General features: G+C 38.6%; 1 protein-coding gene across 5 annotated transcripts in view; it reads right to left on the bottom strand.

The window, feature by feature from the left end:
• Positions 1–18,175, bottom strand: part of KDM2A (lysine demethylase 2A) — a 92,590-nt gene that overhangs the window by 38,455 nt on the left and 35,960 nt on the right. For all 5 annotated transcript variants that reach the window (XM_024987456.2, XM_059883116.1, XM_024987455.2 and 2 more), the window contains 3 exons: positions 3,344–3,482; positions 2,643–2,721; positions 2,169–2,215 (listed from right to left, as the gene is read on the bottom strand). In XM_024987456.2, coding sequence (XP_024843224.1) covers positions 2,169–2,215; positions 2,643–2,721; positions 3,344–3,482 — 265 coding nt within the window. The remainder of the gene's footprint in view (positions 1–2,168; positions 2,216–2,642; positions 2,722–3,343; positions 3,483–18,175) is intronic.

Genomic DNA, 18,175 nt, shown 5'->3' with positions numbered 1-18,175 from the left:
TGCTGAGTTTTCCAAATTTGCTGGCACATTGAGTGCAGCACTTTCACAGCATGATCTTTCAGGATTTGAAATAGCTCAACTGGAATTCCATCACCTCCACTAGCTTTGTTCATAGTGATGCCTTGTAAGGCCCACTTGACTTCACATTCCAGGATGTCTGGCTCTAGGTGAGTGATCACATCATCGTGATTACCTGGGTCATGAAGATCTTTTTTTGTACAGTTCTTCTGTGTATTCTTGCCACCTCTTCTTAATATCTTATGCTTCTGTTAGGTCCATATGATTTCTGTCCTTTATCGAGTGAGTCCATCTTTGCATGAAATGTTCCCTTGGTATCTCTAATTTTCTTGAGGAGATCTCTCGTCTTTCCCATTCTGTTGTTTTCCTCTATTTCTTTGCATTGATTGCTGAGGAAGGCTTTCTTATCTCTTCTTGCTATTCTTTGGAACTCTGCATTCAGATGCTTATATCTTTCCTTTTCTCATTTGCTTTTTGCTTCTCTTCTTTTCACAGCTATTTCTAAGGCCTCTTCAGACAGCCATTTTGCTTTTTTGCATTTCTTTTCCATGGGGATGGTCTTGATCCCTGTCTCCTATACAATGTCAAGAACCTCCATCCATAGTTCATCAGGCACTCTATCTATCAGATCTAGGCCCTTAAATCTACTTCTCACTTCCACTGTATAATTATAAGGGATTTGATTTAGGTCATACCTGAATGGTCTAGTGGTTTTCCCTACTTTCTTCAATTTCAGTCTGAATTTGGCAATAAGGAGTTCGTGATCTGAGCCACAATCAGCTCCCGGTCTTGTTTTTGTTGACTGTATAGAGCTTCTCCATCTTTGGCTGCAAAGAATATAATCAACCTGATTTTAGTGTTGACCATCTGGTGATGTCCATGTGTAGTCTTCTCTTGTGTTGTTGGAAGAGGGAGTTTGCTATGACCAGAGCATTTTCTTGGCAAAACTCTATTAGTCTTTGCCCTGCTTCATTCTGTATTCCAAGGCCAAATTTGCCTGTTACTCCAGGTTTTCTTGACTTCCTACTTTTGCATTCCAGTCCCCTATAATGAAAAGGACATCTTTTGGGGGTGTTAGTTCTAGAAGGTCTTCATAAAACCATCCAGCTTCAGCTTCTTCAGCATTACTGGTCAGGGCATAGACTTGGATTACTGTGATACTGAATGGTTTGCCTTGGAAACGAACAGAGATCATTCTGTCGTTTTTGAGATTGCATCCAAGTACTCCATTTCAGACTCTCTTGTTGACCATGATGGCTACTCCATTTCTTCTAAGGGATTCCTGCCCGCAGTAGTAGATATAATGGTCATCTGAGTTAAATTCATCCATTCCACTCCATTTTAGTTCGCTGATTCCTAGAATGTCGACATTTACTCTTGCCATCTCCTGTTTGACCACTTCCAATCTGCCTTGATTCATGGACCTGACATTCCAGGTTCCTATGCAATATTGCTCTTTACAGCATGGGACCTTGCTTCTATCACCAGTCACACCCACAAATGGGTATTGTTTTTGCTTTGGCTCCATCCCTTCATTCTTTCTGGAGTTATTTCTCCACTGATCTCCAGTAGCATATTGGGCACCTACTGACCTGGGGAGTTCCTCTTTCAGTATCCTATCATTTTGCCTTTTCATACTGTTCATGGGGTTCTCAAGGCAAGAATCTGAAGTGGTTTGCCATTCCTTTCTCCAGTGGACCACATTCTATAACCAAATGTAGCGTTAGTGAAAATTTTCTGGAAATTTCTCTATGGCTTTTAGGGAAGGATGAGAATCATAAATGAGGTTTCATTCTTGACTCAGAGAAATATAATTCTACTTTTGAAATTTTACCCTCGAAGGCAGGCTCTTCATGGAGAGAAGGAAGGACGCACAGAGATAAAACTGGAAGGTAGGAAAGAGGCAGATGTTCAGATGCTGTGGTCTAATGAGAAGTACTCAACGAAGCAACTTCAGTAACTCCCTTTGAGGAAATTCTCAGTTGCTAAATAGTACTATCTAATCAAGACAGTATTTCAAATAGTATATACTTCAAATAAATATATAGTTCAATGCTCCTAAACCTTAAAATCTCAGTAAGAGATTTAAGACTCAGCTGTAAATCTTAGATCTTTGCCTCAAAAACAAAGGCCTTGAGTGTAGCACTTACCCACACACATTTTGACATCATTCACAGTGAAGTCTGGATCTGGCATCCTATGAAACAAACACCAGTAAGTATAATGGGAAGCACAACTACTCTAGTCAGGGTGAGTTTTTTTTTAAAGAACTAAGAACTCCCCAGTCAAGCCCCATCAATCTTCAAATTGAGGATTAAAAAAATATATTTTAAATATAAACATTTATACATATATAAACATATTTATACATATATAAACAGATGTACATATATATGTAGAAAAAAAGAATATATGAGAAAAGGTTAATAGGGATTATTCAGGGTGATAGATTTCAGGAGATTTAAATTTATTTTCTTTATAGTTCATCTATATTTTCTCATTTACATATAACACACTTCAGATAGTTTCAATGATCTATGCTTTGGATTATTAATACTGCACTGTCTATAGCCCTGTGTGTAATGTGGCCACTTTGCAGCCAAACCCAATCAGTGAACACTTACTTTATTCCAAGTCCATCGGAATTCTTGAAAATCAGAGGATCTCTTAAGCCACCCCGCTGGATATACTCTACGTTAAAATCTGTCACCATAAGAAAACAATTGTTAGAAAGGCCAAGAGGTTTAGCTGGAAAAAGATAAAAGGACCTACGTAATACGATAAGAGATTTCCACAATCATTCAGAATTTAACCAACAGGGGATAGTACTATTGAGTCATCTCATAAATCCCAAGCAGAAACCACATCCTGTGCCTTAACAGCCTAACATCTAATTCTGCCCCCTGCAATACACACCATGACATCCTTGTCAGTTTGCCAAAGAACGAGCTGCATGACACACACGGAGCTCAGTCATGGTGGAGCAGGTACATGCATAAAGGAATTGCTATTGAACTATTTTTAATTAAACCCAAACCAAGGGATAAGAGAAGGAAGAGGCCTTTAGGGGAAAAAATCCCAACATTCCTGTCCTAATAAAGGCTTGCTTCTTCCAATATAGCAGAGAATGACTCATGGGGTAGGGCTGGGGGACAGGGAGAGGCTGGTGCATGAGTGGCATTGTGTAAGAAGAGAAAATAAAGATAAACAGCATCACAGCATTAACAGGCAGTATTTTGGCTGCAGACATGCTGAGCCCACAGCTCCCAGAGTCTACAACCTCCTACGTCAAGTGGCTGCAGGTCTGAATCCAAATGATACTGACCTTTTCCTTCCATAAAAGTAACAAAATTTGCATTATATTTGTTGGTGTGGAGCTTCTCTTCCAAGTCAAAAGTTCTTTTTCCTTCAATTTCATCATCTGAAATGCCATCATCTTCATAGCGTCGTCGCATGGTACCACGCTGGGGAGAGAGGGACAGAAGGATGAAATCATACACCTTTTCAAGATTTTCACTTGCTACGTTAAGCATCCATTTGCCTTGCTTTGTAGATCTTTTTCTCAAATAAAGGTCAGCTAATATTCTCACAATGTATGAAATTTAAAATGAGTCACTAAGTTCCCCACTTGTAAATTTTACACTGCTAACTCTTTGAGCCTACAGATAAATTTACAACAAAAACCAAATGACCAAATAGGGCCTACTAAACATTTTTTTCTCCTGGCTGCACCACACAGCATATGAGATCTTAGTTCCCTGACTAGGGATTGAACCCACACCCCTTGCATTGGCAGCACAAAGTTTTAACCACTAGATCACCAGGATAAGTCCTATGAAACATTTTATTTATCTACCATCGTTTATCAGAGGGTGGACAAACTGTCTTTATAGACTTTACAGACCAGGATACAAAACATAATTTTTTTATGGGGAAGGCTACTTCTGGATTAGCTTTCTAAAACAACCTTTGAGAATAGACTAAAACATTTTAATTAATGAAGCAAAACCTCTTTTACAGCAGATAAAGTTAACCTAAACAACAGCATTCCAAAGAGCAGACCACCAATACTTAGCATTAAAGATGTCTTCCCAAAGGAAAATATACGAATGGTCAACAAGCACATAAAAAGTGCTTAGGATCATTGGTCATTAGAAATAAATACCACAAAAATATACCACTTTACACCCAGCAGGATGGCTATTACCAAAAAAGGTAGACAATAACAAGTGTTGAAGAGAATGTGGAGAGACTGGAACCCTTACACAATGTTGATGGGAATGTAAAATATTGTAGCCATTTTGGAAAAGTTTGGCAGTTTCTCAAAACATTAAACAGTAAATCATGATTCAGCAATTCTCCTCCTAGGTGTATATCCAAAAGAATTAAAAACATATCTAAAATGCAGATGTTCACAGCAGAACATTATTTGTAACAGCCAAATGGCAGAAACAACCCAAATGTCAGTCAGTTGATGAACGGATTAACAAAATGTGGTATATTTACACATGGAATATTATTTGACCACAAAAAAGAACAAAGTACTGTTATGTGCTACACATGGACGAATCTTGAGAACAACATACTAAGTGAAAGATGCCAAACACAACAGACCGTGTATTACATAATTTCATTTTTTATTTTAATTTTTTGCTGTATAAACGATCTTTACTGTGTACAACAGGAAGTGGAAGAGGAGGAGCTATAACAGCTCTGGCTCCTGGGGCAGCTGCACACACTCAGTCACTACCCTCAAAAAGCCAGTTTCATTTTCATGAAATGTCCAGAATAGGCAAATCCACAGAGACACAAAGTAGATTGGTGGATGCTAGAGACTGGGGAGATGGAGGGATAGAAAGTAACTTAACAATGTGGGTTTCTTTGGGGAACAATTAAAAATGTTCTAGAACTAAACAGTGGTGACATCTGCACAACCTTGAATATACTAAAAACCACTGAGCTGTGCACTTTAAACAGGTGAATTTTATGGTATGTGAATTATCTTGGTAAGCTGCCTGTTTTAATTTTTTTCTTAAGATAACATGTTGCTCATGCTGCAAATTTACCTTTTGGTATAGTTTACTTTAGCCAGTATTAAAATTTGCTGAAATTTCTGTAACACATGGGACAACTTGTGTGAGGCAACGGTAAAGGAGCCCAACTCCAGGGTGTACTGTGCTTAGTCGCTCCATTGTGTCCAACTCTTTGCAACCCCATGGACTGCAGTCCACCAGGCTCCTCTGTCTAGGGGGATTCTCCAGGCAAGAACATTGGAGTCGGTTGCATGCCCTCCTCAAGGGATCTTCCCAACCCAGGTCTCCCACAGTGCAGGCAGATTCTTCACCACCTGAGCCACCAGGGAAGCCCTGTTCACATAAAACCCCAGGGTTCAAGATATTGGGGAAAGATGCGTGTGTCATGGGAGAAAATCAAAAGCTGAATCTCAGAAGGAAGACTAGCAAAAGAAGGATTTTCAGAGAGACATTCCATGGCTTCCTTCCAATCTAACTTGAGCCCCACATACAGCTAAAGGTAAGAGCTATGGTCCCACTGGAAGAAGCACAGCAGGGAGGGAGAGAAAGAACACACTCCACTACTTACACAAGGGCCTGCCTGGCCCAGACCCTACCACCACCTGGTTACACCCAAGTGGAGCTCCTCACTTTACCTTTCCCATATCCCTCTGAGTATTAAAATAGTTAAACGAAGAAAAAATATCTACCACCCCACTCAGAATACCCCTCTCCCAATCAACACAAACAGAAGAAAACAGGGAGCACAGCATGCCTTGGGTTAAAAAAAAATAAAACTGGGAATGGAAAAAGAGGCTGGTTTGGTCCTTAGATTCCTGGTGAGGTTCCCCGCAGCCTCTGCTGCCCATTCCCACGCCTGCTGCGGCGCTCATCAACTGAGGTTCCAACGGGTAGGGGAGGTCCAGGTGGGAAGGAGTATGGATTTGGGGACTGAGGTGCCGAAGGCCCCCACCCCAGTATGTGCTAAGAACAACCAAACCTAGAATTTAAATACTGATGATCTAGAATCGATTACACAGCACCAGAATTTATATAAACACGTTAAGAAAATGAGACACTGGAGAAAAGTCTCTTAGGGAATGGGACAAGGGAAAGAGCAGAAATAAGAAATTAAAATTAAAGTAAATAAAACTGACGGTTACACACCAGAGGAGAGCGAGATTCAATTTACCAGTTTTAGGTAGAAACACTGATGAATACCTGTTATCTTCTCCAAGTTTGGCAAAAAAAAAAAAAAAAAACCCTTATAACACTCTTACCTAGCAGTTTGTTGCCATAAGTCACATCTTAAAGGCCAAAAGATCTATTTTTAGTAGACCTCTTACTCTAAAAATGCCACCAATGCTCAAAAATACTTTTAGGTACTTTTATATTTGAAGGGAGGCTGGTTATTTTCGCTGACAATTTCTTAAATGGGTTTGTGTTTTGAAAGGCATCACTCAGTTCTCTTCCTCACCTTATTTCACATGTGTCTTAGAAAAGAACTCCAAAAGATGAGTTCCAAGCATGTCAAAAAGCAAGAGAAATACCACTGAAATAAATATGGTTTCCCACAACAATCATTTTTAGAAAGCATTCATTTGCACACAGAAATAACCTCCTCACATACAAGGTCAATTAATTTATGACAAAGGAGGCAAGAACACATAACAGGGAAAGGACAGTCTCTTCAATACATGGCGTTGGGAAAAGCGGACAGCTACACACGAAAGAACGAAACTGAACCACTACCTTTTACCGTACACAAAAATTAACTCAAAATGGTTCAAAGACTTAAATATAAATTTGAAACCATTAAACTTCTAGGCAATAGCTCCTTGACATTAGCCTTAGCAATTTCTTTTTGGATCTGACTCCAAATGCAAGGGAAAACAAAAACAAACAAATGGCAATATATGTGTGTGTGTAGACACACACACAGTGAAATACTACTTAGCCACGACTACAAATAAAATTTTGCCATCTACAGCAACATGGATAGACTTGAAGGGCATTACGATTTGTAAAGTAAGTCAGGGAAAGACAAATACTGTGTGATATCACTTATATGTGGAATCTAATAAACATAACCAATTAGTGTATACAACAGAAGAGCAGCAGACTCACAGATATAGAGAATGAATTAGTGGTTACCAGTGAGGGGGCAACATAGGTAGAGGAGCAGGAGATACAAACTACTGAACGTAAGACAGGCTCAAGGATGTACAGCCAATATAAAGGGAAAGTAACCTTTAAAAACTATAAAAACTTCAAAAACTAAAAAAATTTTAAATGGTGCTGGCACAACTAGACAACATGTTAAAGACTGGACGTGTAAAAGAATGAAACCTGATCTCTACCTCATACCTTATTAAAAAAAAAACTAACTCAAAATGGATCAGACTTAAATGTAAAGGCTAAGACTGCGGAATTCTTAGAAGAAAGCACAGTGCAAATGTTCATGATTTTAGACTAGGCAATAGTTACTTAAATAAGACACCAAAAACACAAGGAACAACAGAACAGATTAACTGGACTTCTTCAGAATTAAAACTTCAAAAACACTACACCAACAAAAGTAAAAAGCAATTAATTTATAGAATGAGAGAATATATTTGCAAATTATATATCTCATAAGGGCCTAATATCCAGGATATATAAAGAACTCTTTCAACTTAAAACTGAAAAGACAAAAAATAAAACTAAAATGGACAAAGGTTTGAATGAGTATTTTTCAAAGATATATAACTGGCCAATAAGCACATAAAACATCATTAGTCTTCAGCTCATCAGTCATTAAGAAAATGCAAATCAAAACCACAATGAGAAACTACCTAACATCTACTAGGTAATACGTGCTGGTGAGAATGTGAAAAAAGCAAAAGCCTCATAAAGCCTCCCATAGCGCCACCAAGGAACCCAGTGGGAATATAGAACAAAACAACTCTATAGACGAGTCTTGCAGTTCCTCAAACTGGTTGAGAGTTACCATATGACCCAGAAATTTCATTTCTAAGTATCTAATCTATCCAAGAAAATGAAAACATGTCCACACAAAAACACACACACTAATGTTCATAGCAACATTATTCACTATAACCAACGGGTGATAACAAATGGGTGATGACAAACAGGAAAATAAAATATAGTATATATCCATGCACTCTCTTCCAACAACACAACAAATGACTCCACACAGAGATTATCACCAGATGGTCAGTATCCAAATCAGACTGATTATATTCTTTGCAGGCGAAGATAGAGAAGCTCTGTATAGTCAGCAAAAACAAGACCTGGAGCTGACTATGGCTCAGATCATCAGCTCTTTATTGCAAAATTCAGGCTCAAATTGAAGAAAGTAGGGGAAATCACTAGGCTATTCATGTATGACCTAAGAGGTGATGAATAGATTCAAGGGATTAAATCTGGTAGACAAAGTGCCTGAAAAACTATGGATGGAGGTTCGTAACACTGTTCAGGAGGTGGTGACCAAAACCATCCCCAAGAAAAAGAAATTCAAGAAGGCAAAGTGGTTGTCTGAGAAGGCCTTACATATACCTGAGAAAAGAAAAGTGAAAGGCAAAGGAGAAAGGGAAAGATATATCTAATTGAATGCAGAGTTCCAGAAACAGCAAGGAGAGATAAGAAAGCCTTCTTAAGTGGAAAATGCAAAGAAATAGAGGAAAAAAACAGAATGGGAAAGACTAGAGATCTCTTTAAGAAAACTGGAGATACCAAGGGAACATTTCATGCAAAGACGGGCACAATAAAGGACAAAATTGGCAAGGACCTAACAGAAGCAGAAGAGATTAAGAAAAGGTGGCAAATATACATGGAAGAACTGTACAAGAAAGCTTTTAAGGATTCAGACAACCATGAGGGTATGGTCACTCACCCAGAGTTAGACATCTTGGAGTGTGAAGTCAAGTGGGCCCTAGGAAGCATTACTACAAACAAAGCTAGTGGAAGTGATGGAGTTTCAGCTGAGCTATTTCAAATCTTAAAAGATGATGCTGTTTAAGTGCTGCACTCAATATGCCAGCAAATTTGGAAAACTCAGCAGTGGCTACAGGATTGGAAAAGTCAGTTTTCATTCCAATCCCAAAGAAAAGCAATACCAAAGAAAGCTCAAATTATCACACAATTGTACTTCTTTCACATGCCAGCAAGATTATGCTCAAAATCCTTCAAGCTAGGCTTCAGCAGTACGTGACCCAAGAACTTCCAGCTGTACAAGCTAGATTTAGAATAGGCAGAGGAATCAGAGATCAAATTACCAGCATCTGTCAAAATCATAGAAAAAGCAAGGGAATTTCAAAAAAAACATCTACTTCTGGTTCACTGACTATGGTAATGCCTATGATTGTGTGGATCAAAACAAACTGTGGGAATATTCTTAATAAGATGGGAGTGCCAGACCACATTACCTGCCTCCTGAGAAACCTATATGCAGGACAAGCAGCAACAGTTACAACTAGACATGGAACAATGGATTGGTTCAAAATTGGGAAAGGAGTACTTGAAGGCTGTATATTGTCACACTGCTTATTTAACTTATATGCAGAGTATATCATGAGAAATGCTGGGCTGGATGAAGTACAAGCTGGAATCAAGATTGTGGGGAGAAATATCAATAACCTCAAATATGCAAATGATACCACTTTAATGGCAGAAAGTGAAGAGGTTCTGAAGAGCCTTTTGATGAAGGTGAAAGACGAGAGTGAAAAAGCTGGTTTAAAACTCAACTTTCAAAAAGTGAAGATCATGGCATCTGGTCCTATAACTACATGGCAAATAGATGGGGAAAATGTGGAAACTGTCAGATTTCATTTTCTTGGGCTCCAAAATCAATGCAGACGGTGACTGCAGCCACACTTGAAATTAAAAGATGCTTGGCTCCCTGGAAGAATAGCTATGACAAACATAGACAGTGTATTAAAAAGTAGAGATATCATTTTGCCAACAGAGGTCTGTGTAGTCAAAGCTATGGTTTTTCTAGCAGTCATGTATGGATGTGAGTGTTGGATCATAAAGGAGGCTGAGAGCTGAAAAAACTGATGCTTTTGAACTGTGGTAAGTCAACCCTGAATATTCACTGGAAGAACTGGTGCTGAAGCTGGAGCTCCAATACTTTGGCCACCTGATGCAAAGAGCTGACTCACTGGAAAAGACCCTGATGCTGGGGAAGATTGAGGGCAAGAGAAGAGGGCGAGAGAGGATGAGATGGTTGAATGACATTACTGACTCAATGGAAGTAAGTTTGAGCAAACTCAGGGAGATGGTGAAGGACAGGGAAGCCTGGAGTGCTGCAGTCCATGGGGTGGCAAAGAGTTGGACACAACTTAGGGACTGAGCAATATATCCATACAATGGAATATAGTTAAGCAATAATACAAGGGAGTGAAGTACTGAGAAATGCTGCAACCACAGATGAACTTCGACAAAAACACTAAGTGAAATAAGCTAATTACAAAAGACCATACATTTTATGATTGCCTTTATCTGATGTACAGAATAGGCAAATCTATAAAGACATAGGCTGGAGAGAAGAGAGATGGGGAGTAACTGCTAATGTGTACTGGGGTAATGAAAATATTTTAGAATTAGATACTAGTAATGTTTTCACAGAGGACTTCCCTGGTGGCTCAGACCGTAAAGAAAGCATCTGCCTACAACGCGGGAGACCTGGGTTCGATCCCTGGGTTGGGAAGATCCCCTGGAGAAGGAAATGGCAACCCACTCCAGTACTCTTGCCTGGAAAATTCCGTGGATGGAGGAGCCTGGTAGGCTTCAGTCCATGGGGTCCCAAATAGTTGGACACGACTGATCGACTTGAATGTTTTCACAATTTTGTAGATCTACTAAAAACTCCTGAATTGTGCACTTTATTATTATTTAAAAAAATATTTGGCTGCGTTGGGTCTGAATTGCAGTATGTGGCATCTTCACTCTTTGTTGCGGTATGCGAGCTCTTAGTGGTGGCATGTGGATCTAGTTCCCTGAACAAGACTGAACCCAGGCCCCCTGTGCTGGGAATGTGGAGTCTTAGCCACTGGACCACCAGGGAACTCCCTGAGTTGTACACTTTAAAAGAGTGAATTGAATAGCATATGAATTCTATCTCAATACAAAATAATGATGGGCAGTCTGTAACAGAAAAAAGGTTAATACAATGCACATATTTAAGTAAAGCAATGTATTTTTACGATATAAGAATAAAGTCTGACACAGACCAAATCTTGCGTAATAACATTTTTTGAGAAAGCACAATTTTTTTCTAAATTTTCATCGCCATTTCAGTTGACTTGATACGAAAGGACACATAGATAAGTGACTAAAAAAAGCTCTTAAGTATCAGGAACCACCATGCTGTGCCAGAAACGCAAAAGCAGTCTGTTAGTTCTGAGAATTTCCACTCCATCGACTAATGTCATTCACCACATTAACAGATTAAAGGAGAAAAATTAAACGATCAGCTAGATCTGAGCTGTCCAAAATGTTAGCTGCTAGCCACACGTAGCTGTAAGACTTAAGTTTATTAAGATTAAAAACATTTTCAACAAACGATGCAAGGGAAACTAGGTATCTGCCTGCAAGAGAATGTGTTAGACCTTTACCTTAAACCATTTCATTTAGTACAAAAAATTAACTCAAAACACATCAAAGACCTCAACATAACAGCTAAAACTATAAAATTCTTAGAAGTAAACAAGGGAAAATCTTCACAGCATTAGCTTTAAAGAGGATTTTTTTTTAATGACATCAAAAGCAAAAGGAAAAAAAAACAGGTAAACTGGACTTCATCAAAATTTGTAAAATTTGTACAAAAAACACTATCAACAGAGTGAAAAGAAACCGTAGGAGAAAATACCTGCAAACCATACATCTGACATGGGATCTAGCATATATAAAGGACTCTTACAATTCAACAACAAAAGAAACAACCCGATTCAAAAATGGGCAAAGGACTTAATAGGAATTTCTCCAAAGAAGACACCCAAATGGTCAATACGCACTGGAAAAGATGCCAAACATCACCACAAATCAAACCCATAGTGAGATACTACTTCACATCCATTGAGATTCCTATCACCAAAAAAGAAAAAACAAAAAACAAAAAAAAAACCCCACAAAATAACAAGAGTTATCAAGGAAGTGGGGAACTAGAACGCTTATGCATTGCTGGTTGCAGCCTGTGTGAAAAAGAAGTACAGCAATTCCTCAAAAAATTTAACACAGAATTGCCATATGACCCAGTAATTCTACTTCTAGAACCAAAAGAAAACAACCAAAAGCAGGGACTCAGACACTACACCACCAGTGTTCATAATGCCAAAATTGTTTTTTTTGATGGTCAAAAAAAAAAAAGATGGCAACAGCCCCAAATTTCCATTGACAGATAAAATGTAGTATTTATATATACAACAAAATATTATTCAGCTATAAAATGAAATGGAGATCTGACACGTGCAGCAACATGGGTAAACCCTGAAGACATTATGCTAAGTGCAACAGGTCAGACAAAAAGATATTGTATGATTCCACTTATGAGGTACCTAAAGTAGACAAATTCATAGAGACAGAAAGAGATTAGAGATTACCAGGGGCTGGGGGGAGGAGGAATGGGAAGTTACAGTTTTACGATTATACAATTTCTATCTGGGGTAATTTTGTTTTGGAAACAGTAATGATGGCAGCACAATACTCTGAATTAACACCACTGAATTAATTTGCTTAAAATGGTTAGAATGGCAAGTTTTGTTGCAAATATCTTACAATTTCTAAAAATAATGCAATATATCAAAAATCTCCCTTTAAGAGTCACTGTATAATTCCTTCATTTTATATCAAATAGGTTTTGCCTACGGTAACTTCTGAGAATCAGGAAATATGGTGGAATTATTTTACAAAGAAGAAAGGTAAAACTGACCTAAGTTTACCCTTTTAGAAAACAGAAAAACAAGAAAGCTGAACTATCTAAAGGGAGAGCTTATCCCTTGTCAATTCTACTACAGACACTTTACTGTGTGATCTTAGGCAGTTAAGTGAATCATTTAACCTCTCTAGATCCTAATTTTCCCTTGGAGGTAAATAATACAAGGTCCCTCTGTGCTCTACAATAAAGTCCTCACCACCTGATTCTCAGCCTTGCTCTCTCTTACCTTATACTGTGTTCACATTTTGCTGACCCATAGCCCCACCTCTGTCCTGACCAGGGACACTGAGAGGCACGAGTGGTGGGTTGGCAGGACAGCCCTCCAAGGGACTTCCACATCATCCTCCTGTCCTGCCCACGCACCGCCGCCCCCATATTAAACAAATCTCCGTGTATCTCAATCAACCAGATGTTAAGGCAGTTATTTCTGGAGAGCTTAGGCAATTACCATTCCCCAAGGGATCAAAGGAGTCAAGAGAATGAAGAAATTGTATAAAGTATGAAAAGGCAGTTGCTTTTTAATTAATGACACCCAGAAGGGCTACTGCTTTGAAGGTGAACTATGATGCCAGGACAAAGCAACAGTAGTAACAGCAGTTAACATTCCAGTGTTGACTATGTGCCAAGTACTGTAACAAGCATTCTGCATGTATTAACACATGTAAGGATACTATCCTCTCTTTTGTATGACAAAAGGCAAATGAAGGACAGAAGTAACCTGCCCAAGTTACAAAGCTATTAAGTGGTACAGCTGGGACTGGAACCCAATTCTAAAACCTGTGGTCTTAACCACTACTCTCTCTACTACTGAAATCACTAAGCAACGAACTCTGGCCAGACCAGGGGCTTGGGGCAGCTGAAATAACTGTCACAGGAGGAGATCCCAGACAAATGAAATGGCTCTGGCAGAGCAAGGAGGTGAAGTGGTGGGGCTGTTGACAACGAAGCAGTCTATAAACCAGAACACCATGCCTGGTACAAAGATCAGCAAAATATCTTCCCAAGGGAGGGAGGTTTCTGATACGTGCTAAGGGATACAACATTTCCTTTAAATGTTATTTAACATTTCACCAATCCTAACTTCTAATTCTAGCTTTTACTTAACTTCCTGGACATTCAGTTATTTTGGCTGAAATAAAAATATTGCAATTTCTAACCACAGACTACTTTACATCAAAGAGTGCTTTGAACCTAGTACGTTTATTATATATGCTAATTAAAATTTGTTTTCATTCTCTATATTTGTAGTCAGGGACATTTATCACACACTTTCTGTAAAGATGACGTTGCCAACATTTTTTTTTTAAACCAAGATTCACATTTCCTACTGTCTCTAAGTTCTGATCTGAGGCAGATCTACCTCACTACCTTAGAGAAAAGTTTTAATTACACAGCCTCTTTGCTGCTGACGGTATAAGAAGCCAAGTAACAAGTGTATTTTCATGTCCCACATCATGATACTGCTTTAAAGAAAAAGTTTGGGGGCATCTTTTTATCAATTTATAAAGCGATACAGATTACATCTGAACCTTTCCAACACACACCAAATCCCTACTTGATAAGTGCTTAATAAGCTCTTATACATCTTCAAAGAAAGAAGCAAGCTCAGGTTCTCAACTGGTCCCCTTCACAAAAGTATGACTACATATATATCCTAAAAATCAACTAAGCTTGAAGGTGTTGTTCTCATTTTCTTTCTTTCCATATTTTTGAAAACCCGATATTACTGTAAGATCACACAATGGGGCAGGTACATATGTAGATGAATCACTGCCTACCACCTTTCTATGTGTGTACATGTGTTTGTGATATAAAAATTATTTGAACACTTACTCATTCATAAAACAGGGCACTCATTATGGAGTTAAAGCCAGATGCTCTGCATACAAAGATAAAAGGCACAGTCTAGTGCTAAGATTTCTGGCCAGTAGGGGGAGACAGACATGTAAGTAAATTACAGTATTACCATTAATGTGATATGCATTAAGACAGGTAGGTACAGAATTTATTAAAGTCCAAGAGGAAGGAGTAGTAGAATGGTTGGTGAAGGCTCGACTTAAGAGAAGAAATGTTTTCTCATTCAATATAACTTTACTGAACATCTACTAAGTGCCAAGGACTATGGATATAGATTCTATATTGCTCCTCTGTAGCAGTGACCTCTGTAGCTTTTGAACTGCAGTGCTGGAGAAGACTCTTGAGAGTCCTTTGGACTGAAAGGAGATTAAACCAGTCAATCCTAAAGGAAATCAACCTTGAATATTTATTAGAAGGACTGATGCTGAAACCGAAGCAGCAATACACTGGCCACCTGATGCAAAGGGCCGACTCATTAGAAAAGACCCTAATGCCGGGAAAGATTGAAGGCAGGAGAAAGGGACAACAGAGGATGAGATGGATGGATGGGATTACTGACTCAATGGACATGAATTTGAGCAAGCTCCATGAGATTGTGAAGGACAGGGAAGCCTGGCATGCTGCAGTCCATGGAGTCGCAAAGAGTCGGACACGACTGAGCAACTGAACTGAACTAAACTCCTCCCCACTGGGTTACTGAGACTCTCCTTAACAGAGGGTGAATACCATTTTTCAAAAATAAAAGTTGTTTGTTTAGAAAAATGTGGTAACTTCATTACATCTCATGAGATTTTAATGGCAACGTCCTAAGGTAGTACAGAAACAGGAGGAATCACTGCCTTACAGTGACTAACCCTTGGGCCCATTTCTACCTTTAGATGACACACCCGCTGCCCCTAAAATAGTAAGAGGCTTGAGGACAAGGATAAAGGAAGACACATGCTTAATTTTAACACAACTGCGTTACTGTATTACAAAGAACGTGTACTTATCAACTACATAGCTGAAAAGCTTGCATTTCTTTTGTTGACAGTTCAGCCTCCAAATATTTCTGGGCTAACTGAAGATCAACTTATGCAGAGACCAACAGCACAAAGAACATTTTCTATATATACAAAACATTAGCAGATCACAGTAATTCCAACAAGACAGAGTAATCCATAAATAGAAATTTGGCAAGAAGTTTATTCACATCTAAGTCTCTGATTTTAAAAAAAGAAAAAAAGACAGCTGAGAAGGCAGAATGCTCAAAAGGAGAGGGATATACAACACAAAGTGAACTTCTCCCCTAAAGTTCCCTCAGAACTAATGTCAAATACTTAGTATGTACAGAATGATCCTAAAATCCTGAGTCAGGATACACTTACTCAACCACAAATATGTCCTCCAAAAACCCAACTGGCTGAGAAATGAGTTACAGTGCTGGATCTCTGCCATCAACACCCCCTGCTTTTCTGCATACTGTTTGGAATAATCAACTGTTCAGTGTGCTTGCTGCACAACTAATCATGATGGTGCCACAATTCTATAAGAGAAAAAACTGGTGTAAGCAGCAAAATCAGTCTGTGAAATTCAGGATGAAGACAGGCATCCCAACACCATCCTGAAGAGAAATAATCTGAGTTCAGACATTACAGAAAAAGTACATTTTCATTCCCCTAAAGGTTTTTACTAGAATATACATACATACACTTTTCTTCTTGGATACTGGCAAAAGCAGTACTCAGCAATATTACATGTTCTACCAACATGCAAATTTTCGATCAGTTTATCCTCTAAAAGAAGCCCAGTCAAACCATCAGAGAAACTGGAAATAACAGCATTTGTCAATGTCCAAGTCACCTTGGGGGTTTTACTTCTTAAGTAGCTGGGAAAAAGAGATGTGTAATTCCTCACTCTCCTTTCTGTCCCACTCTCAAATCTTCACCTCCTTCTTGTAACCACAGAATGCTTCTTAAACTTAGCACTCTTACTCTCTGACATTCAAAAGTTACTCTGAGTTAAGTGAAATCATTATCTAAAAGGAATATAAAATGTTTGCTTTTTCTAATTTTTATCTCCCAGAGCAGAAAAGGGAATTTTGGAAGGACTGATCATTAGGAAATAATCTTCAAATTATTCACACATAAAGAAAATGGAAAATACCACCCACTAAAAATGGAAACAATAATGAACTCAGAAATATTCAGTTTGTCCTTCAACTCAACAAATGTCTTAACTTATTTTCATTAGCCAATGAACATCCTCTGAGATTCAAATAGTCCCTGAACACCTATGTTTACTGCCTGGTTTGTTTCTATAGCAACAGACACCTAGAATGCAGAAACAAAGATAATGCCTAATTTCTTCACCATCTTCTGTAAGTGATGCAACTGTAAGTCATTAGTATGATAGATGGCACAAGCAGAGCATTTCCAGTTCCTGGAAGGTAAAGATTAGTGTATCTGTTGGGCAAAACAATTTATAGAAAAAGATAAAGCCCCTAAAAGTTTACCTCAAATTTAAAAGGGAAGTAAGAACAATCTGCCAGTCACTAAGAAAGGTACAGTGACCCTGAAAGGACAGTTGATTTTGGAAAACATTAACTCTACTTACTCAGTAAATAATATGAACCATTAAAGGTGTCACACACACTGCTTCTCCTAAATTTTAGGTGAGTTAGGGGAGACAGCAAGCAGTCACTTAAAGCCAGAAGACAGTCCATAAACGCACCTATTTCCAGTCTTGCTATATTCCTCTAATCAACATGTGTTTCTCTATGGCCCTCCTCTCTGGAGCTCTGACTAATGCTTTGATTCATAGACAAAGCTCAATCTCTTAACCAACACATGACTTCTTTCAAACTGTCAAATCTGAGATTTAGAGGAGTCATGAAATTCCATGTTAAGGAGCAGGAGCTCTGAAAGGAACTGGCAAACAATCAAAAGCTGGTATTTTACAATATCCCTCACAGACACATATACTCTTCCTCTCCCCACTGCCATGGCCGCATTAGAATCCTGGCAAGACCACTTCCCATCTTTCAGTCATTCATTTGTGTCGACTAAGGTTAAGGCACAGAAAATTGAGTCTTCACTTCTGAACTGACCTAGGTATGTAGTAGAAGAGTGGCAAAGTAACCCACTGCACTAAGAAGCCCAACAGCAAAAGGAAAACTCAATAAAGCAGTTATACTCAAGCTAAGAGAGAAACCAATAATGCAAGTTAATGACGAGGTTTGCTAAATTCCTCCAGACATTTAAAACATTGCCAATCACTTCCCAACCAAGAGAACATTCTGAGAAAAATTCACCTGCAGGTATGACCCCATTTATTACTTATTATCTTCAGCAAAACTACATAAGGAGAACAA

This window comes from Bos taurus, chromosome 29 (genome assembly GCF_002263795.3).
Source record: "Bos taurus isolate L1 Dominette 01449 registration number 42190680 breed Hereford chromosome 29, ARS-UCD2.0, whole genome shotgun sequence".
In the NCBI taxonomy this organism is placed as follows: domain Eukaryota; kingdom Metazoa; phylum Chordata; class Mammalia; order Artiodactyla; family Bovidae; genus Bos; species Bos taurus.
The sequence above is the reverse complement of the archived record's forward strand: the minus strand, read 5'-3'. Positions and strand labels throughout refer to the sequence as shown.